The 23761-nt window shown below is 40.3% G+C and overlaps 1 protein-coding gene across 2 annotated transcripts in view; it reads right to left on the reverse strand.

Annotated features, from left to right (window-relative positions):
* Window positions 1-312: 312 nt before the first annotated feature.
* The window catches only part of sfswap (splicing factor SWAP), a 33792-nt gene continuing 10343 nt past the window's right edge, over window positions 313-23761 (reverse strand). The window contains exons 12-20 of one of the 2 annotated variants that reach the window (XM_053878250.1): window positions 18976-19042; window positions 18362-18465; window positions 17538-17646; window positions 15247-15443; window positions 11481-11797; window positions 9534-9656; window positions 7278-7415; window positions 5648-5720; window positions 313-772 (exon numbers count right to left, since the gene is read on the reverse strand). In XM_053878250.1, coding sequence (XP_053734225.1) covers window positions 707-772; window positions 5648-5720; window positions 7278-7415; window positions 9534-9656; window positions 11481-11797; window positions 15247-15443; window positions 17538-17646; window positions 18362-18465; window positions 18976-19042 — 1194 coding nt within the window. In that variant the 3' untranslated portion in view covers window positions 313-706. Of the gene's footprint in view, window positions 773-5647; window positions 5721-7277; window positions 7416-9533; window positions 9657-11480; window positions 11798-15246; window positions 15444-17537; window positions 17650-18361; window positions 18466-18975; window positions 19043-23761 lie in introns of both variants that reach the window. The other variant, XM_053878242.1, reaches the window with a different exon arrangement.

Genomic DNA, 23761 nt, shown 5'->3' on the forward strand with positions numbered 1-23761 from the left:
TGTAAGATGAGAACAGCATTGGTTTTACCTTCAGCTGTTAAGTAAAACCTGCCATATTTTGCGACTCATGGCACCGTACTTGAAACCTCCCCCGCCCCCAAGCTACAGACGGAGCATATTTGGGAGTGAAGTGAGGAGAGAGCTCACATGAAGCATAGGCAAATAATCCTGCCACTGATGTGACCAACACATCTGTCTCGGTTAAATGTATCCCAGGTGGAACACGACCCTAACCGGAGTCTGTGATGATGAGTGACGAATCATGAACCCACCACAACAGCAAAGAACCAAAGAAAAAAAAACACATTCAAATCATAAATGAAACTTTATTGACAATTCCAAATACAAATTTGTTCAATTACATTACAAACATAAAGAGACTCAGTGGAGCTAAAAAAAAAAAAAAAAAGCCAAGTTGTAAGTGAATCTTGATGAGTAAAAGTGAAACTGCTGGAGGATGAAGGACGAGAGAAACTCAAAACCATGCAGGCCTTCATAGAAGGAGAGATTCACAAGCGTTTAGGTGGCAAACAAAACATGATCTCAACTGTTTTGGTCGGAGTTTGCTGTCTCCCGCTCTGCTGTGATCTTCAGGCACAGAAAGCTACACACTCTCTGATCACAGACACGTGAGCTGAGGAGCAGCAGATCATCTACAGGCAGATGGAGTCTTCTTTCAGCAGAGCTGGTGGAGGTTGTTGCTTTTTCATGACTTGGAAGACTGGAAGGCTTTGGAGTTGGCCAGCATGGCTCGTACCTTGACCATCAGGTCCTGAGGACGCACAGTGGAACAAACTTTCAGTGCCGCATCTTAGTTCCATTGAGTTTTAATTGAAGGTTAACACTGAAAACATTCACTGCAGTATTCCACAGACGAATAACAGTCTCAACTGGAAACGTCTGCCTCGAATAAAAGCGTTTTCCTTCAACGTACCGGTGTGAAAATTTTGAAACATTCTAGCCATTTGATCATTAGTCAAACAGAACCCTGATGTGCATAAGACTTGCTGCTCCCTTCCTTTGGCCCACTGCGCATCACTTCCCTGTTATGCAGTTCCACGCTGCCTCCAGATGTTATACGTCAGTGGTTTATGTTCGCTCTGTGGGCAGCAGTCAGTGTGTGGCTCAGACACATATTTCAGGACTTGCTAATGGGATGTTGAAACATACAAAACAACGTAGGTTGGCAAAGCACAAACTTTGTGGCCGACATACTTTTGCAATGTTTTGCAAACTATTCGTTTTCAAGCCAAGTGAGAAACCCTCTGTTTTTCTTTCATCGTTTGCAGCTTTATTTCCATGTCATCTTTCTTGTGTCAGGTTGAAACCGCCACACATCCTCCTGTGAACTGACTCGAGACCACCTCCGTACGTGGTTTTCAAACTTGGATGTCTAGACACAACCAATTGCAGAAACCTCATTGAAAGGACCATGTTGTGTGAAATGTATTACCACCCCAGCCTGCTTCCTTCTTCATGGAATATTGACGTGGTTGAGCAGGTGCCATGTTTCCATGTACATCCCTAATGTTGATTTGTACACATGCGCTGCTGCCAACCTCCCCTGACAGAGGAGAAGGAATTAGCAGCTGTAATCACAAAGTGATAGTGCTGCCATATCTAATTCATCATCACCTCCGTTTTGAGCTTCACTGACTGAGAGGGAACGTGCAGAAATATGATTTGGATGTGCTCAGACAAGTTTCTGATGAAGGGGGCGGGTGGGTTTACACCAGGGTCTCTGCCTCCTGACAAAGTCTGTTATGTGGAAAAGTCCAAGATGTGAACACAAGCAACCTGGGACCTGAGCCCGCCGGGAGAGCAGCACCTGGTCCTGGGAGAGCGCTCCCTGCGCTTTGGTCTACGACTCCAGACCAAAAAAACGATTTCTGAGCTCTGTCTGGGTGGACAACATTGTTCAAAAGACAACTCCCAGAACACTGAGGTTTCCATCAGCAGCAGCGGGAGTTTGATGACGGAGAACGGGAGTCATTGAACAGTGCAGCACTCTGGGACTCGCTGTGTAACAGATTCAACAGTGCAAGAATGGCAAGCTGGCTAACTTTCATGGAGATGGGAATGACCAAGAAAGTTGAGTGTGACCGGTGCGGTGCGGACACAACTCAAGTTGCAAATGATGCAGTTCCTGTGCGAGCCCTGCGTGTGGCAATGTATGTTCTCTCAAACAACAGAGGCACACCGACTGCCAAACTTATGCATGTGAGAAACTAAAACATTGCAGGCCTGCGAGGCGGTGAGTGAGAACAAGAGAGGGTTCCTCAGTTCCCCCAGATGTTTGTTGCTTCCTCTTCAGTTTAGTGATAACTAACAGTGAGTGTCAACAGAGTGATCAGCTATGGAGATGGATCTAGACACTGTGATCCGTCTGTGGGATGGGGGTGCTCGAAAGAGTTATCAAGAACCTACAGTATATGGCACCTTCACGTAATGATCAGTTTCACTGATACCATTGCACACAGTCCTAATAATTCCATTAGAACTGTCACCAAAGTTCATTCACCTGCAAAGGGTCACGTGATCCTTTACGTACTGCACTGCCTACATCATCCTATAACTGCCCCTGTGTTAAGCTGCAAGCTAATGTCTTAGCAAAGTCATTTTCTGAAGGCGTCAATTCAGTGGTACGGGTGCTGATTGTGCCACATACTAAAACAGGGAGACTGAGAGCATCTTCACACATGAACAGCATCAGCTCTCCTGCCCGACAAATGCCTTGCCAAGGGGACACTTGAGTCACTGTTTAGATATTTAGCTTTAAATGAATGAACAGGTTTGTTCAAGCTGCCTCCCTCGCGTCGGCGATGGATATTTGTGATCACATGAACCTGGAACGTGAAGACGTAAGCAGGTCGCATGGTCCATTTTTGCATGTCCTCATCGTTCTTTCACTGTCAAAAAGAATGTCTTGAGCAAGGCGGCCATTTGGTTCATGTTGACTCGATAAAAATATAGACAAAGTGTTTATTTTGAATATTCGATTACGAATGGAAAAAAAGGGTCAGTTTTTTGTGCTTTATTGTCAGGTGTCGTCTGTCACCAAACTACAATCTATACATTTAGTTACCTTTTGCATTACCCAGTGACAACCTGGGATTGGATCCTAATCTCGTCTTCCAGAGCAGGAGTCAGACTGTGACTGAACACAGTTACTTTATAGAGGACAATGTGCCAAATGAAGACCATTTACGAACAATCACTTATCTGGGATCTTCTGTTTCACTCACGCACAGAAAAATCATTCAAGCGATGTCACAGTTTTGCATAGCATTTCACCCAAATGCATTATCAACACAGACTCTGTCAGCGAGTCTGAAAAGTGCCACCATCAGTCCCTGTCCAGGTGTCAGTCATCGGATTGTCATGCAAGCCAGTGCCTTCTAAAAGCATTGAACCAGCCATGAGCATGAGGCTTCGGCTGTGATTTAGAACGTAGGAAAAGCCTCGGATGTAAAGATGTAAAGGACAGTATGTTCTGTGATGGTAGTGCCTCAGCCATTATCTTCATGGCTTGGAAGGCACAACCACTTTGGTAATGCAGTGAGAGAATAATAAAAAAAAAGTGAATTGATGAATCAATATCTGCAGCCGGCCATCCAAGCGCTCATCAAAAATGGTGCTCTGAATTAATAATGAAAAACAAGGAAACAAAACAAGCCAAGAAGACGATGAGACTGCTGCTTGAGAATCCAAGGCGGAGTGTGAATAATGGCGACTCTGCTGCCTCCAGGGGAAGTGAAAGCGATTAGGCAGACGATGATGAGCCAGATTATTCAAGATGTGTTTGTCTAACATCACAGATGGGGTTAAAAGAGTTCGCTGCGGAGCGTCTGCGCTTGCTGCAGTGCCGTGTTTTTATCAGCCGCCTGGTGCAGATCATCAAGATTCAAGATGGGCCGAGCCATTTGGTTTGTTTTTCTGTTAGTGTCAACAGATCCAAGATGAATGCTTTTGTATCACCGCTACATCTGGTCAATAAACACCAGCGAAAAGGTTCAGAGACACATTCTGTCTTTCACCCACATTAACCCTGATGGCTCTATGGAGGCCATTTGTTCATTTCCCAACACAAGGGAGCTCCGACATCGAAAGCACAAGACAAGGAAAAATGGAAGACATTTTTAAAATCCCTTTACACATGTCGCCGCGATTCCATCAATCCAATTTATAGCTTTTGGCAAATCAGAGGATGTGTTTTTCTTCTAGTCATCGTGTGTGCACTTGCATTTGATTATGCCATCTGAAAGCAGCCTGATGGCAACCATGAATGGGACGTTGCAATTTTAAACAGGGAGAAGTAGAGTGTGAGTGTGTGTACCAAGGTTGGAATTTATTTGACGGTGTGGGTGAGTTGTGTGTGAGGTTATGGTGAATAATGTGTTTGTCCTGCTCGCTGGGATACCTTTTAGAGCCTGCTCTTATGCTAAAATGAGCAGCAGAACAAACATCATTTTAACTTCACTTTAAGTCAGCCTCAATCACTTTCAGCGTCCTGAGGAGCAAGAGTGTGAGACTGAGAGGGAGGCGGGAGGAAGAGTGAAGACGAGGGAGCCAACATTAACAGTTCAAGCGTTGTGATCATTCAGAGAGACAGGGGTCGGGGAGGAGAGTGAAGGCAGGGTGGCGACGACTATCAGGTGTGATCTGTGACTGAAGCTCAAGTGAAGATCTAGGACAGTAGAGTTGTACTACGATGTGTTGTTGAGAGACAAGGCACATTGAGCCCTGCAGCCCATTATTTGTGGTCCCCAAACTACTCCTATCGGGGAGACACAGGGATGCAGATCATGTGTCCAAGCCAACAACGCTCACAGCCTGATCCTGGGCCACTACGGCGATATAAAAGCCATAATCCATCATTGCCTCCAATCGACACACCATCTGATCACAAGTTCATAACCTTCGCTTCCAGTACCAATGCTGAATAAATGAAGGAGCAGAAGCGTTTGATTTATTACCGCTGCATCACACACACACACACACACCACTGTCAGAATACTGCACACAAAACCTATCCACTGCTGTGATTATTGCTCCAGGGAGATGTCTACAAGAAAGACACGTTTGAAAATGGACACACATTGTTCAAGCATATCTCAGCTGTGGTGGACAAATCAAACACTTCATCTCTGAAGTTTCCACAAACAACTAGAGAACCATTAACCAGTCCTTACCATGGGACAGTGTTTGAGCGGTGACTGAGAGGACTGTGGGGGCCGATGAACTTGCTTTTACACAGTATAGCATTGCCTCAAGTTTTTAGCAGCCATTCAAATCATCCGCTACATTAGTTCATTTGGGCTTAGCTACATGTCAACAACTGCATCCGTAAATTCAGAAAATAACAAAACCATGATGGCTCTCATACACTGGCCATGGACATGTTTTCATTCGCAAATACTGCTGGCTGATGTTCAACAACAAAAAGACACAAAAACAGATCTGTTCAAATCTAGTAAATTACTCACTCGCACAACTGATGAAAATGTGTTCAACTAATGTTCATGTCAGTGAACACACTAAAATGCATGTGCGTGAACCTGTCTCAAACCCACAAACCTCAGTTCTTGACAGCTACGGCTGAATAGTTCAGTAGAAAAATGATACGTATGAAGTTGAAGAACAATACCTCTGTTATTTTGGACTGAACCGAAGACACTATGGCAGAAGACACTGCCTCTTCCTTCTCCTGAGAGACTCCCCTGATGAGAGAAAAAAAAACAAAACAATGAGAGACAAGGAAAGAAAAGGAAACCAAAACATATTCAAAAAGGACCACGACGCCAGTAAAGTACAAGAGAGACAGAAAAGGCCAGAGAGCAAATTGGAAAATAAAATGGCAAAATCTTTCATAAGATCTCAGGCTTTCATCATTTCTCTATTTGCATGAGCTGAAAATCTGGATTTTGAAACCTAATATAGAGCACATTTTTATTATATATATATATATATATATATATATATATATATATATATATATATATAGTGAACATAATGTAATTATAAACAAGCAAGGATTCTGAGAAGTTTAAGAAAGTGAGAAAAGTTGCTTAGTAGAAAAGAGGACACTTCCACTTCATTTCACTGTACCGGCAGTGTGTTTTCAAACTAGCATGCCGTCTTGGAGATATGTGCATAATATCGGCGGATCAAACACAGGTAGCCGCTGGATTATGGACAGTGAAGCTATTTTGAGAATCTTTTGTCTATGTTTGTCAAGTTTCTCATGCTCATACTGTTTTGTAGTTTAACAATCCTTGTGGAGGCGGGAATCTATAAAGGAACAACAACACTATCATATTATCGCAGCAGAATCTGAATGCAATTTTAGTTTTGATGTGAGAATTTTCAGAGAAGCACATACATCAAACACCCCAACTCAAGCAAGGATTGATCAAACTGGTACTTAAGGTACATCTTGAAAGTCTTTTAAGAAGAATATCTACAAAAGTGAAATGAATATATTTCCATCTGAAAATATACAAAAATTACATTGAGGATAAATGAAATCAAGCCAGTTATAGACCATGACCATTGACCAGCAGCACAAGTATTGAATATATTAAAAAGCAAAGTTGAAAAAGAAGCAATTGAATATAATTTTTCTCATATTCAGTCTGTCATTTCACTCACTTTGACCGAGACATTTGGGGTCAATAATCACCTCACTTCTCATATAGATAATGAAAACAAGCCTCAGATGAGCTGTCAGCCAAACCCGTACATTTATCTAATGAAAATGTTTTTATTCCAATATCAGCCGCTGACCTGGAAGGGAACTTTCTTCAATCGATGCAATTTTTAATTTGGCAATTAATATTACCATTCACTTTCTACCTTTCCATTAGCTACATAAAGACATTAGCCGCACAGATGAATCACCCGGGTGACTTTAGCTATCATGGAGATGGGAAGAGAACGGCAACCTCACCCACACGCACTTTTCCACACTCTTGTCTTCAAGTCCACAATGAAACAGCAAATGCCCTTCTTATTTCAGAGCTCATTTATCACATTGAGACAACATCACAATACTGGTAATATACTATTGTTGAAAATCAATCACTAGAACTCAGCTGCAAAAATTTTAAAATGGCCATACAGTACATGAACAAGACTGTTACTACCAAAAGATCGATGGATTCTTTGTCATCGACAAGATCATTTAATGCTTAACTGCTTAAGTTTGTCTTTTTTATGCCCCTTGTGCCAGGGAAGTAATCAATGAAGGGATGAAAAACCGTTTTGAGGAGACTTACCGCGAGAGCGTCAGGCTGGATGTCGGACTAACTGACCGTGACACTCTGCTGGGAGAGGAGTTAGGTGAGATAGATGAACGTGCCTTTTGACTCTTCCCTGAGGACGGCACAGAGCTCTTCCTTTTTTCTGCTGGAGACCTATAAGGGCAAAGCAAAAGGTTTAAAATGGTGGGTTTGACATAGCACAATTCAGGAGGAAAAGTGCCGACAGCTGTGGATTCAACTACTTTAAATTCATGCAAGTACATTTAGTTGAAGGCAAATCCCCCTAAGGAAAGTCCGTAAGTGTTGGCTCTTAAAGTTCAAAAAATAAAATGATCCATAACTTATATGAGGTAATGCACACATTTCAGATGGTGGAGTCTTCCTCAACATCCCAACAAAAACTTGCACCCAGCCCTTTGAGGACTTTCGCTTTGGAAAAGAAGAAATGCAGAGAACTGAAGACATATCCACCATTTACTTTTGTCTCGCAGTCTGTTTCAGGTGTGTTGAGTTGTTTAAATGCTTTGACATTATGCTCACTAAGTAGCTGGCACTTTAACGTTAATGTTAGCACGAGCGAAATAACTTGCAAAGGCAAAGTCATGTAGGGCAATTTCATCTTCCACTATGTTTTCAGTCCACATGCAACTTCACTATATTTTGAGGGTTGATTTTATGGGGAAATATCCACTTGTCCTTACTCCTCAGACTAATGGAGTTCACTACCCTGAAAGGTGATCGTGCAAAATTGTGGGTGAGGGGAAAAAAATGAAGGAGACGTGGCATAAGTCTGCCTTCAGTCTTATCGGTTTGTTGTGCTACCAAATGCTGCGGTGACATCATCAGTCCTCTGTGGGAACACATTGTTCTATGAATGAAATGCTTCCAACAATGAATGGTATGGAGTGTTACTGTTGAAAGTTTTTATTGAACATACCTCATGTGGTTGGTGTTTGTGATGGCAGAGTGGAGTGTTAGTAGGTACAACCAACCCTCAACTCTAGGCCAGTCACAGCACAGTAGGCTTTTCTCCTCATGCTAAAATCATTGTTGTTCACTGGGTGGGGCTTATGTTCATATCCAATTTCAAAATACAAAGAGTTTTATGCTAAAGGAAACTGTTGCAGGAAGAGTGTGGCATATTTAAGAACACTTATATCAGCAGAATATGCCCCCTTTAAACAAATTGTTGTATAAAATAGGAAAAAGAATAATTGCGTAGCTAGAACTCAATAGAATATATGAATAAAGCCTTTGGCAAGTTCCCTTGGGAAAAGTAAGGCTTCAATCTCCAGCTCAGCAACAACTAAGTGGTTCCGCTGTCTTATTTTTGAAGGCACTTAAAATAGCTGATTTTGTTTGCATGTTAAACAGCAATCTATTGTGTCTCTCAAACAAATCTAGTACACAAATAACATCAACTATTTAAGTCGTGGCTCTATTGATTTTTCAGTTGATGTGTGTTACCATTGATATTTTAGTTTGTAAATCAAGTATAAATAAGTAACTACTCTTTCTAATCAACCCAATTCTAACAACTCCACCACCCTCAAAGAAAGAACACATATGCAGCACCAGAATGCAAATCTGTTTAATCTCGCTCTGCGTAACTCACCTGCAGAGTAACTATGTTTTTCTAAACACCCTATTATCTGTGTGTCCACATCATATTGGAGCCAAATCAGGCTGTCCAATAATGGGCTCCTGAGTTCAGGCAGCTCAGACGGTGTCAGGGAGCTCATTGCAGTGTAATCCATCACTTAAAGAATATTCAATCAGAAGTGAAGCAGCAATTTCCCCAGTCAGCTACCCATCAGGAAATAGTTTGCTGTGGCAGCTGTTAGCAGAAGATTTAAGATTCGCCAGTGAAACAGCAGAGCATCTACATGACAATAGGAAGGCGACCAGTCCTCTCAACACACTGAATACTAATCATTTTGGTTACTTTCAGTGGCAATTGTGAAAATCGTTTTCCTGATGAATGAATAGAAGAATTAATATCATATTATTTACAAAATTTTGCAGTGATATCAAACAAAATAAATAATTTGGAAGAAAGAATGAATCAACAATAACCAACAAGAGTCACGTAATTACTGAAGCAAGTCTATCCGTCTCAGTTATTTGGGTCACTGTATCTTGTCTGGTTGTTTGACAGCACAATGCTGAATATTAAATGAACCTTTTAGCATGAGAAGACACAGATTCGGAAGGCAAAACCGACCTTCAAAGAAACGCAATAACGTCACTTGTGTGTTCATGGCAGTTCACCTGGACCTGGAACGTCTCGGTCGGCTTGAGCTGCGTCTTTGGTAACGGCGTTCCCGATCCCGCTCGCCGCGTCTCCTCTCAGACGACAACTCTCTTCGGTCTCGTCTCCCTGGGGAGCGTGATCTTGCAAATCAAGAGAAAAGACTCTGTTAGAAGTAAAAAGCCATTAACTGAAAAGAGAGAGAGCGTAGTGAGGCAGAGGCTCTAAACACCAGACAAATAAAATAATTGAACATAAAGCCTTTAGTCTAACATGCACCATTAGCCGCCATTGCATTATGGGAACCATTCCTTTTTCTAATATTTTTTCCAGGGGATGGTGCATCCTCGTAGCAGTAAATCCCAAAAATCCTAGATATTTCACTAATTCTGAGCAGACCAAGGGTTCAATAGTTGGTTGACACCCAAGCGGGGTGGTGATTTGTTGTGTGTGTGTCTTGCTGTTCTAGTCAGTGCGACGTCTGTGCAACAACCCGGGTTTCGGCGGCAGATCTGACCAGACCTGGAGAGCTGCACCTCATTCCGGGAAGCACTGCACAGGAGGGTGAGATTTTTGCCTCAGGCAACTGAGCACTCAAAAACAGACTCATTGGATGAACTCAATTAAACTGTGGGCAGGATTTCCATCCAATAAATATTTATTCCCATAGCAGAGATAAATAGAGTTGTGCTACACAACCTTATTGTGAGTATGTATAAACATTATCCATTGGAAAATGATGTATTTGTGTTACATTTTCCTGTTAATCTTGCTTAAGTAATGTGTAAAAACTAATTAAAAAGGTACTATTCATGCTTTCCTAAATCCAAATCCTTCAATCACTTATTTGAATTGAAACAGGGATAACCATCATGTCAATCACTATCCACCAGACGATGGATGTACAGTAAACATGACATGCCCGGCCACACGCCGTTTACCTCGATGCAGTTTAGTCATAGTGGGGATCACGCAAGCAAGTGTCCTTCAACTGCCAGCTTACACCATTATATCAATCCAGCGCAACCATTTGATCAAACAACAAAGACACAACAGTATGTCAGGTGCCATCACTCTCAACAATGAGCTACGGTGACTTCACATGATGCACAATCACAGTTGTTTATTACTACAAGTGCATATATTCAGGCAAAGTAGCTCCAAGAAAATTGAGCCTCGTCACATCAGGGCAATGAAATTACAGGGGTTTTATGGATATTTAAGCGTTCAAATGCGCTGTTTTTGCCCCGGCCACTTCTCCACGTCGCCTCGCAAATCCACAGACCGCCACTGCTGCTACATGTAGCTCCGGTATGCACGAAGATGTCACGTCAACTCAATTATTTTAGACCGTTCAGCGTCACACAAAATGTACTGGGATATTTCGTTCAACAACAATTATATATTCTTAAAAAACTATTTTAAATGATTTTTTTAATTCAGTAAATGGTATGCCAAGTAGTACATATTACGTGTACGATAGCGAAATGTCTAAATTTGCAGTGTAGTTTAGGCAATTATTCCAGCAAAGACACCATTCTGTGACTACATTCCTCCAAAAAATGATCACGTGGAAACAACGGAAATAGCTGATGATCTCCAAGCAGTCACCATTTTTTCCAGTGAGGCTACAAACATATATATTAAAAATCAAACGCATTGTGCGTTGATGTTGGAGACAAATTCCAGGAATGCAGAGCAACAGGTTTCCTCACTGAAGTAGTGCTATTTCTACTCCCTTATAACTCAATTGATGTTCACCAACACCCCTGTCTAAGTGTGAAGTGTTCTGCACCACTACTTTACTCATCGGACTATTTGTGAGGAATCAAATGAAATACAAGGGGATGAACCAGAAACAGCCTTTTGTGATTCATGAGTTCGTTAATGGAAGCATTCAAGCTTTTGAATGAGGACTTCACAGTTTAATGAGTGGTGCTGTGTAAAGCATTGTGTCGTTGTCTCACCTGGACCTTCGTGCTCTCCGGTAAGAGCTGGCAGCAGCATGCCTACTCCTTGACCTTGATCTCGATCTCGATCTTGAACGGGACCTCCTCTTGTGCTTTTTCCTCTTTTTGTCCTTATCCCTTCCTTTGTCCCGTTCTCTGTCTTTCTCTCGATCTCTCTCTCGATTCCTATTTCGGTCTCTGCCATGGTCAGTTCCACTGGAGCTGTTGTGAGAGGACGAGGATGGGACTTCCCTGCCACGATGGGTACCTGAGAGTCCAGGGGCTGGTATAGAGGACGACGGCAGGTCAGACAGAATGGACAGGGCTTCCTGCATCTAAGAAACACAAAAACAAAAGACACAATGAAGTGGTCTGGAATCCCTCAACAGACATTGCGAAAGAAATATTAGTTCTCGGCTATGTGAAAATGGCACTTCTGAGGCTCCACCAAAAGCTACCACCAGCTTCTAAGGCATGCATGTTGAGAGGAAATAACCTCACATTAAAATCAATATGAACTATATATTGTACAATACTAGAATTATGATGAGGAAAAGCTATGAGGATAGCCTACACTTGGAAATAATGTTCCAACTCTCAATAAGCTTCTGCAACAACAAACTTGGAGCCAGTTCTCTGCATACATGTACGAAAGTCATTGCAGTTGCTTACATAGCAGTTAGCAGAAAAAAGAGAAACAGCTGAAATCTATAAGAGCATGACAAAGAATTTGGGTGTCTCATTCAATTTGAACAAAAACAAAACAGATGTAGAAGTTTGAATCACAAACTTGCCTTTGCTTACCACATATCTATGGTCACTACCAGAGCATGATTTTTTACATGCTTTCAAATGTACATCTTAGACATCAGAGCTAACATAGAATTGCTCACAAGACAAAGTCGTAGCTTTAAATGCTATACTCACTATGTGACTTCTGCTAGATATCAATGCAGACATTTGAATAAAAGCACAGGACACTGTGATAACCTCCATTTTAGATTTGACACATATTTAAATAAAATATGACCTTTCTCCATAGCAAGGGTGCATGCACTTCTAAAAATTCAATAGCCATCATAAATAAAAGCGGAAGACAGTAAAAGCTGACGTTGGGTTGAGACAAAGTCAAAGTGTTTTTACTGCCTCTAAAGAGACGCTTCTGTGAGGAGGCACTTTGAATGGACCGCAGAACATGCCACGGAACACAGTGCAGTCAAACTGTTTTGCACTGAGTTATAACCGCCAGCCGCAAAGTGCCTCTAATTACCGAAATGTGACTCTGTCTGTTTGCATTATATCAGATTGCTACTGGCGTCACTGAAGAGATGGGTCGGGTCCATCGGAGGATTAAACACAACCCTCAATCCTTCAAGGTTGGATTTTATTAGTGGGGTTAAAACTGCTTTACACATGTGGTCACTGGAGTGGAAGCGTTTCAAAATGTGATTATTGTGCAGAAACATTGACACAAACAAGTCAACCCATAGTTTCATGGAATGAGGATTGAAGCAAGACTCACTCAAATTCATTGAACAATTTAGGTTCCAAATCCTGCTGCTTTAATTGTATAAGCCATATGACGATACAATATTCTTGCTCTGTTAAGAAAGCCAGCTCAGTGACAACAAGATAAATATTCCAAACATATGCCCAAACTGAGGGGTAATCCTGGACATATTTGAACGTCAGAAAACCAGAGGTCACTTTGGTGACTAGTGAAAACTATGAGCTTGTTTGTCCACAATGAAGTATAGTTGAGCGTAGTTGACATTATTTTTATTATGAACCCAGCCAAGGAGTGAATGATGTATTCACCAGCACTGGTTGATTTGTGTTTGTCGCTACAGAATAACACAAAGAGCAGGTAATGGATTTCAAAGAAAGTATCACAGTTGGCTAGAGAGGGAAATCTTAAAAATGACTCTAGTGGTGTTCTGTAGTATTATGGGGAGAGCATTTAGAAATGTCTTCCTTCAGTCAAACCCTTGATTAAAAAAAGTTACATAATAGAACATTCATTCCTGCAAATAAAGAATTTATTCATGAGTATATTAGCAGCATTTCAGTCAGTCGTTTATGATTATTGTATCGATTGGCATCATCTTTGAGCCTGAATGATCACTGTAAGTTCCCACCACACAACACCAAAATTATACACAGTAAATAGAGCCATTAGTTTATTAATGGTGAGTGTGCTCACCACTGTATTTAAGTGTTAAAAAATATCAACTTTCGCCTGATGTGGGTGGCAAATGTGTTTTTACTGGTCATTTGACATAGTTGAGGGTAAGATCGGAAGGGATTCAAACGTCACTGATCACAACAGTGCTTTCACACGCGTGGCAAAAGTTCTAATTGTTTGTTATGAACAGTTTTTGAATCATGGGAGTTGTTCAATTGATCGATTTTCCATGCCGTGTTTTCATAAAGTCATGCAAAAGACACTGCTTGGCCGAGGGATGTGTTGTCTCTGTTTTTCCAAGTTACTCATGCTTCTAGGCATGAGTAACTTTTCTAGGCAGAGGTTGTGCATAGTGCACGTATTGTGCATTGTGTTGAATAGATTGGCTGACACCTGGAAAAACACACAACAGAAAGAATACAAATTGTGTTCTACACACCTCAATGTTGCAATACAAGTCTGAGAATGTGTTTTTGAGAGTAGAAAGAGGTTTATAGGTTTTGTTAAAATAGAGTGCACAGCAATAAGGACCAAGGACTATTCAAGATGTTTATTAGCCGAATAAAAGGCTAAACCATGCAAGTTAACAATTATTGGTTAACTTATTTAAATTAAAAAAGAATGTTCCTTGTTCTTTTTATTACACTGAGGGTGTGCTTCTGTGGCGGGGGGAACAAACAAAACTTGGCCTCACATCAGGACTATTCATCCAAAGCACATCGTTCGGCGTGGTGAAACAAAAGTAGTGAGGTGGGATAAAGATTGACGGAGTGATGTGTGCAAAAATAAACGACAGATCAGATAAAAACTCCTACAGTGCAATCAATAATATGCATTAGGCACACACATTAAAGAGAGCTAAGTTGGATGCTGTTGTGTGTTCAATTCATAGGAATATAAAACAATAAGGGACAAGCATGTAATGAAAACCATGCCTCCAAACTTCAACTCCTACTTCAAGTGCTGTTTGATCCGTTGCCATAAAACAATAGGAACATGCTTGAGAGGATGAGCGCTCTGAATGCTGGAGTAAAAAAGAAAACACACAGCTCATCTGTACTTGAGCGACAGAAATGGAGCAATAGTGACACACGCCAGCCAAATGCCATCTGGTCAAAAGGCAGCAGGCCAATTTCTCACACAACAGTTGGCTACCCATGAGGGTCTCACAAGCATCATCCATCAAGAAGACAATAAATCTGCATATCAAAAAAGAACTGTGGGTCACATTTACACTAGAAAGAGTTCCGCTTTTTTGAGCCAAAGATAAAAGGTTCAGATAAAATTGTGGCAACAAAGAAAACACTTAGAAGGGATGGGAATAAGGAGCCTTGAACTCTTTGGTCATTGAGATAATGTGTCAAGAATGAAGCTTCAAATCTGCCACCAAATGTACAGCCTGAGATTGATGCCCAAATTAGAAGTTCAAAATGCCGTTCAAAAGAAGTTCAAAAGTTTTTTGGTTCAACTTTTAGACAGACTCACTCTCATGAAAAAAATATCTGTATATAACAATATTAATCATTTATCAATTTGAATGATTACAGAGGCTGATGAGTAACATGACAAAACCATTGGACCGCTTATTTATCTACCCACCTCAAGCCGCGTTGTAAAGTCTAGCTCTGCTCTTTTGACCTCTGGTTCCGCTGCGAGTGGGCACTGAAGGGTCTGCAGGAAGAGCGCGGCCTTTCGCTTCCGCTCCGCCTGCAACTGTTTCTCTTTGGACTCCTTGGATGCCTGAGCCAGCTTCTCACGTGCTGCAGCTGCAAGACGGTCCTCCAATTTCTGCTTGGCTTTGGGAGGAGAGAGAAAACAACAAAAAGAAGTTTGTTTATTAATCAAGTTGCTTCTCTGTTTTGAGTGATGTTAAACAAAATAATTCCAATTCAAAATGACGACAGGGTTGACATGTTGAGACATATTTAAAACAGCACATACACAGAATGTGTGAAAATGACATTTCACTAACTTTGTTCTTTTTGACAGCAAATAATGCTAAGTACTTTATGTTCAGTGAAAAAAAGCTCAACGTCTTCCCGTCATCTTTTGGCCTATATTTCCCAATCTGGGTCATTCCCGCTGCGCGTCACTTCATCTCTTTCGTTGTCTTCCGCTTTTATGAGGACTGTACATTTGTAAAATCCTTCATTTAACATGTCCCCTGTTTCTCCTTTTTGTGTGGCAAACCATGACGCTGACTATCCTAACTTTGTCTCTAACTTCTCCAGACCTCTGTCCATCAGAGCACGGTGTCTTCTTGTCAGTCTCTCCAAACCACAGGTTGGCGGTGAAACGCTTCTTCTATTAGGGCGCATCTCAATAATCAATGTTTGATGATGTAAATGCTCCTCTGGCGAATACCTTGTTCACTTTAGCGTATTGATTTACTTATTCCAGGGCATGAAACCTTTCTATCCACCGGAAAATGCGATTCTTACAACAAATCCAGCAGTTATCACCAGAAACCTCATTTAGTGCCTGTGGCCCTGTTCCAGTCCATCTACACAGATTTGCCTTCTCCCTCTGCTATCTGATCAAGTTAGACCTGCTGAGCGACAGCCATTTCACCACAAAGCGAAGCCAATTCAGTCAGACATGCATTAGATTTTGCAAGCCAGATACACTCTCCAGCTCCTCTGCTCTGGCTATGTGACAGCATTAAATGAGGGCATTACTCTGAGGAACTGGGAGCCATTTTTTACTTAATTTGAAACATCATGAATGTATTTTGAAGGAAGAGCTATTATGAGCGATCGATGTTGTTACAGACAAAACCCACAGCAGTTGAATCAAGCGTTGCTTTGTCTGCAGGATATTTTCTCAAGTAACTGACTGACGGAGATTTGTAATCATGTGCCTCTGGATGCAGCCACATGCTGGTAAATCCCATCACAGTACGGTAAACAATGACACAAAATATCATTTCAGCAAGAATGCAGACTTACCAACGCAAACTGTAACAAAGGCAACAAATCCTTTTCATTTAAATGTCGTTCATGCTCACCAGCACCAGTCTGAAATGTGTTCACAGCTATCAACTGAGTGTCGTCATACAACAACTTGTTGGCTGGATGACATTACAAAATGACTGAATAATGACCTATGAATTACTTCTACTTTTCATGAACCACAGAAAAGTGGGCAATATAAGAAAATGTTTTTGCCCTAAGGGTAGAAATGCGCACCAATTTAGTGCAGTGTGAAGGAAGTAGGGAAAAAATTAACAAATCTGTTAAAAAAATGTTTTAAAGAATGGAAGTTAACTGTAATGTCCGATAACGGTAACTGAGGCACAAATCTACACTTGATGAAGATTGGAGAAAATAGTGAGATTAGGGACAAAAAATCCATAGAAATTGGCCATGTGCCTTGTTTGAGAAGTATGGAGTATGGATAGAATCAACCGAACAGTGATGACACGATGGGAAGAGAATTTTAGACATTTCATTTCCTTCGTAGAAAATAGTGAAATTAACTGAGGGAACCAAGTCTGATCAGGCATGCCAACAGATGGTATCAAAGCAGTGCACTTCAGGCACAAATCCAAAACAAAATTGGAAAATACTGCATTTTCAATCCAAGGGCCTCACAACGGAAGAGACAGCTGAGAGACGAATGGCTGCTGGAAATGAGATGTCAGAAATTCTGTATTTATACAGTCATCACTGAAATCTAATATACTTAGATCCAATTGAGTAAACGGCTAAAATTCGTAACTGTTAAGTTTATAATGTTAAACTAGTTAATAAATAGACATAATAGATTGTATATATTATGGCCGGGACACTGCAAACAAACATTGTTTGGATAACTGTTACCCCAACAACCATTTCATCATACAGTTTTATAATAACACAAAACAATGAAAACAAAAAGTATAATTGTACCTTGTTTAGCTTCCAATTCCTCTAGAGTAAGCGTCGTCTTCTTCTCTTCGGGTGAGATGACTACAGGCAGCTCCTTTTCGATCGCTTCACCGATCACTCCTTCTAGAAACTGCTGAAATTGTGTGATTTATGAATTATTTTTGGAATGTAATTAATCTCTTATTTAATCTATGCTGAGTAAACTGTTCATTTTCAGTTATAGAACCACAGCAGATAAAAAGACAGATGCATATAACAAAAATCTGTTATTTGTTTCAGATAATTCAATAAATGAAATGCATCCATCTACAGAGTGCATTTAGTCAGCACATCAAAAGTAATAGCTAAAATAATAACGAATCACTCCTGGTAGCCCACATAGCCAGAACATAGCCATTGGCAGTGATCAGTACAAGTCAGATTTATGCGTGTTAACAGGGCTGAGCCCAAAAAGCATGCATTTTGAAGCCCTTGTTTTGCACCAAGGAGTATGCCGTTGCATCTGCAGCAATAAACATACAACTGCCACATATGTCTCGCAGTCTTGGATCCTGTAGCACATTGTGTGAATGTCCCTTCAAAGCCTGTCATACAGTCTCTATGTGAACACAGACAATATCCACCCCTGTGCTCAGCAACTTGAGGGGGATAGATGAACTAAAATGGACTGCATAAAAGTAGCCACTGCTTCACATCACATACAGGGAGTTATCCTTCATTGATGATATCAAACATACTGTATGCAGTTGCGTAATAGCTCAACGATTCTAAAGCCAAGTGTGAGTCTGTAATCAATATGTAATTCAACCATGAGCACATACTCTAAAAACAAAGTGTATTCAGACCTTGTCCTCGTCCGAGTCATCGTCTAGGCGGACTCTATTCTTCTCCAACTGCAGCAGGTCATTGTCTTTTGTCTTGATGGCGAAACAAATGGGAGCAAAAGAGCCTGCAATTGTGAAGATGTGGATCGTAAATATCAAATGTATGTTTTTACATGAAAATATGAGGCAGCTCACCTGAGAGGTCAGAGTTGATCAAGCCCAATAACTTAATTAGGATCTAAAGGATCCAACCTTGTACAGTATGTAACATGTGGAAAACTCAATCATAGGGTGTAGGACATGCAAAATGCTTTCATTTTATTATAGATATACATGTAATTATTTTCAGTGTTGTGCCTATATTTCGTCGTATGACATATCCGATAATGATGGACAGCATGGATGAATATCCACAAAACAGTAAATTCTCAAAATCTAAAGAGTTACTTTCAGATATCATCCTATAGTCTGATAATGATTACATAAATACAGGAGTATGGAATAAGAGCACCAAAATCTGGCAAGAGCACAAACTCCAAAGAATGTGATTACTTTTCTACAAGCCTTTATGCATTATAAAAATAAAAAAATTAAAAATTGCAAAAATGTGTTTGTGCATGTTTCACTTGGCGTACCTTTAGACATTCCAGCGTCTTGCGCAGATTCACTGGCCTGAAGTTGACCCAGAGCAACAGAGCCAGTCTAGATAGAAACAAGGGCACAATAAAAATGATAATAAAACGTTTGTGATGTAACATGAGGAGCAAAACACATTGGATTGTTTCAAAATGCACGATTATGATGACGGGTGGGGTGACTTACAATGGACAATTCAAGTGCTTGCAAGAGTTGGTTGTGAAAACAAAGCAATACACTAAAAGCCAAAGACCACGCATTACAGTCAAGGCCATGGAACCAAATGCAGCTCACTAAGAGACTAAAAGGCAGCGTGAGAGCCTGAAGCCCATATGGTTGTCTTAAATTTTATTTAATACTAATATAAAATACACCAGCACATGTCATGATCGTGGCCAACAATCATCACACTGTCTAACTTTTACCCTTCACTGCCTGTTTTTAGGAGGATTAGGCATTACACTAGACTATGACAATCATCGATTAAAGATGGATCCATAAAGGAGAGCATGCCATGTGAGGGTGCGAGTTATGGTCAGTCTCAACAGCGCTTAAGTCCCAACAGGCCGCGACTGATTGTTGCATATTGTTTTTTCTTTTTTTTATTACTAATAACACAAACCTACTAAATAATTATACTGACCACCACTGTACAGAAAACATAGAAACTTTTAAATTAAAATACATGTCAAATCAACATTACAAAAGGCAAAGTGTTTAATATAATGATAATAACTTTTAATTCCTTTTTCAATGAACAGATCAAACCCACGACGTAAACTTGACTCACCAGTAGTTAAATACCAGAATGTTGCCTTTTAACCTGTGAGACCACCTCTCTTTTCATTGACTACATGTTCAGAGTATCTGGGGTCCATGTACACTGTTCGCTGCTGAAAGCTCCAGTCTTCAACAACAGAACTCGGTGGCTCATCCAAAACAATAAAGTCCATTAGAATTGGTTTTGTCAGCGGTTCGGTCCGTTTTGCCTTCATTCGTCAGCCTCTTGGCAGATTTTGTGCAGTGACGCAAAGAGTCTTGTTTTACCTTGGGGAGGACAACACCGCACATGTGCATGGAAAACTCCCTGCGTTGTTAATTCATTTTCACATCATTATGGAAAATGTTTGTAATAACGTGTGAATATTAATGGCACCTTAAAAAAAATAATAGACACAGCAAATATTTGTTATTTGATCGGCCAATCATTATGACGTCATAAATGCCCAGATCTGTGAATTTATCAAACCCAGATGGTATGATAGCTCAATGTAGCACTTAGATTATTTTCCATTGAAATGTATTCTAGAGCTAAAGGAGAGACATTACATAAATATTTCAGTAAAGATTTCTTTTGTTTAGCCAGTAATTGAGACGGTTTTTAAAATTGCAGAGTTTGACAGCCGTGTCCTTGACCATACACAACAACATTAATCTCATGAAATGAGAATCACATTTATTGAGCCCACTAGTGTCAGTCGCATCCCACGAACAAAAAATGGTCCGAAAGGTTTTGAAAATGAAATGAAACAGCAGCATTTGGCGATACAGCGACAAAGCTATTTCTATGTGGATTGCTACACAAAGGATTTAGATAATAAATTGGGCAATTAGAGCCGATGTGAAATTCTGGTTTAAGTAAATAAACTTGATCGGCATTCCTGAAAGCTAAAGATCTGCCGGGACAATGGCAAAGTTCAAGATCCTGCTGCTTCAAAGAATTATTCAGCACCATCTCCTCCATAACAACAGGTAGTTCTGGAACCTCTTTCTTCACTTCTGAGTCATTCAGGTCAACCTGTCTCTTTTGGGAATAAGACATGCAAGTGGACCACTGTTGCAGGTTTCAGAATATAAATATGCAACGGTGTTACTCAGCTGATTCCAATGAAACGTTTGGTGCTGAACCTAGCATACCTGGTTTCCTGGAGTTTTTGCAACAGTTAAACAAATCTCTGAGATATTTCTATCATGGTGAATGACTGGCATTTACTATATTCACTTCATGTCAGGAAGATACATTATGGTTTTTGTTGTTCTGGAATACAAACACAAATTTGGAGAAGAGGTCATTGTACAGTGAAGTGAAATGTAATTTCCTTAAACCAAGAAAACCCCTCGAGTAATTCTGCATGTGAGAACCAACAATCTAACCAACATCTTAAGGGCTGACCTCAACAATGATCAGACCAAGCAGAAGCAAGCACAGACCATCCGGTCTGATGCCATTCAGCAAGCAGTTACATGCAGACTTGATGCAGCTATGGATCAATGGATCATCTTTGTAGCATAGCCTGACTGAGAGAAATTCAAATTTCATTCTTAAACTCAAACAGAAATGCTGAGAGCCAATGCTCTGAATGCATTACAACAACGCATTTGTTTCTCTGCATTTTTAAGGCCCCATGGTTGCACGTTCAAATGAGCAGTCGAAAGAAAGAAAAGACATCGCAAAGATGTCCCAATATGATCATTTTGCTGTGAACACAGCCAAACATTCCATTTCATGCTCTTGGACTTCTCATATTCAATAATCAAATATCTTCACAAAGCCTGAGACGCTACCTCCGCACTGAGCTAACCAACCATTCTCTACAGTAATACCTTTGGACCCCATGCTTTTAGCCACTGACAGGCTTAGCCAAGAGTGACAATGAAGTATGTGCCACAAGGTACATTTCTATCACGTTTGAAGAGAATAGTGGAAGACAGCTGCAGAGTGCAGCGTATTTAGAATGCACTCTACTCCGTAAAAGCATTTGAGTGCAGAACTGCAATTCATGTTTAAAAATCCGACTATAGCAGCTGAAAAATACATTAACGTAATCCTGCAGAAGCAAATTTTAGACTTTAAAAGGAGGTTAAAGGGTTTCTTGCCTTGTTCCACGCCGAGCTTTGAGCATATCCCACTTGTGACTCGTCATTTATATTGTTCTTTTGTTTATGGATTTTTGTTAGAGAGTTTGGAGTGTTTTGTTGTTTCTGCAAATAACACCAATAGAATGCTGACAGAAAACTACCATAGCAACCAACCCTTTTCTCAAGCGGTCATGCCATTTAGAATAGTATTCTCAGCCACAGGGGCAGCACATCATTCAACAGGGCATCTTAACACCCATGAGGGGCGTTGACAAAATCCCTTTTGGAACTAATAGGTCCTGGGATAAGTTGGAAACCTATGTGACAAATACACTAATAGGCTGGTTCCCTTGGGTTAAGACAGAATTTCAATTTGAGTGCTTAGCAATGATTTTGTTCAACAAAACTTCTTATTTAATTTATTCCTACTGAACTTATTAATGGGCAGGCATTTATGCACAAGAGAACTACATCATTCGTACCAAAATTTGGCATAATCAATAAAACCCTAAATCGCACATTAAATAAAACATTCCCATTTAGTAGCGACGGGTGTAGTTCTAGGACTACTCCTATCACCAAGGAGAGTTCGAACAACGTCTATAAGTGAAATTTTCTCTGACAGGCAATATTATAGTCTTCACTTAAATAGCTCTATAGGCCTTTGGAACTGAATCGACTGGGACATCTAAAGAGGGAAATTGTCTTTTACTGAAAACACGTATTGTGCCCTCTTGGATCTAAGCTTAGACCAACATGCTACAATAAGAGGTATAATTCAATGTTGACAACCATTCAAAAGAAGCCAGAAAGTCTGCTAGACATCATATTTTTAAGAAGTGGATGAATGTTCATTCAAATCGCACAGTGATGCCCAAGAGAAAATTTAGGAGACTTGACTTAGAACGTTTATTGACTTCATCGGGGGTAAGCTGACAGCCGAAAGAATTAGATCACGGTGCTCTACCTCAAAACAAGCTGCTGTGCTGCTGAGCCTACGACTGATTTCTTGCTTTTTTTCCCCCTAACATCTTTGGCGAAGTAAGCCTCCCATCAATGAATTATTTATATTTAATTGGCCAAATGCATTCCTATTTTTTGACTTGGCATTTCTGACACAATCAGCGAATATTTTGGTGTTTCGTGAAGATTAAAACTTGACTATTTAGAGAACTGGGGCATATTTCTGAATGCAGGAAGAGAACAGATTACACATGTCACTGAACTACAGGGACTGAGTAACAACAGTGCTGAAAAGAGAACATTAGATTGATATCAAATGAAAGGTTACATCTGAACCTCAATTCAAATGATAACTTCATGAAAGAGAAGAACATCTTTGTACGAGCGAGACGGCTATATATATATATATATATATATATATATATATATATGTTTAGTTTTTTTACATGAGTTGTGCAGCTGCTAATTCCAGTGATAAACACTAAATGTAGTCTGAAAACTTTAAAAAAATCTTGTTTTGTTTGTTTGTCTTGTCTTGTTTGTCAAGACATTCGAGGTCATTTTCTGAAACACAAAACAGAAAATGCAAGTTCCTTTTACTCTACAGTTAAAGAATAAAAATAAACCATCCATTGTGTGTTTCATAGCTAGATATGTAAAACTATAAGTGAAATTGGTGCATGAGACTGAACAATGGCAATATACATTGGGGCAGACAGATTTACCATCGTGCAAAAGCCCCTGGTGGAAAATTGAGGAGTAAATGCGTAGTAAATATGTTTCTTGTTGATGGTCTTCAACATTAACTGTATTTTCCATACGAAGGACAGTCATGATGTAAACACATGAATAATGAGTAATGAGGCTGCTATAAGTTAAATAAGTTAATATGCACCAAAAATATACAAAAGTATTGTAATAGTCATTATTTTGGGAAGATATGAACTCAGTTTTCCCACTCAC

The sequence above is a fragment of the Synchiropus splendidus genome, chromosome 1, assembly GCF_027744825.2.
Source record: "Synchiropus splendidus isolate RoL2022-P1 chromosome 1, RoL_Sspl_1.0, whole genome shotgun sequence".
Taxonomy (NCBI): domain Eukaryota; kingdom Metazoa; phylum Chordata; class Actinopteri; order Syngnathiformes; family Callionymidae; genus Synchiropus; species Synchiropus splendidus.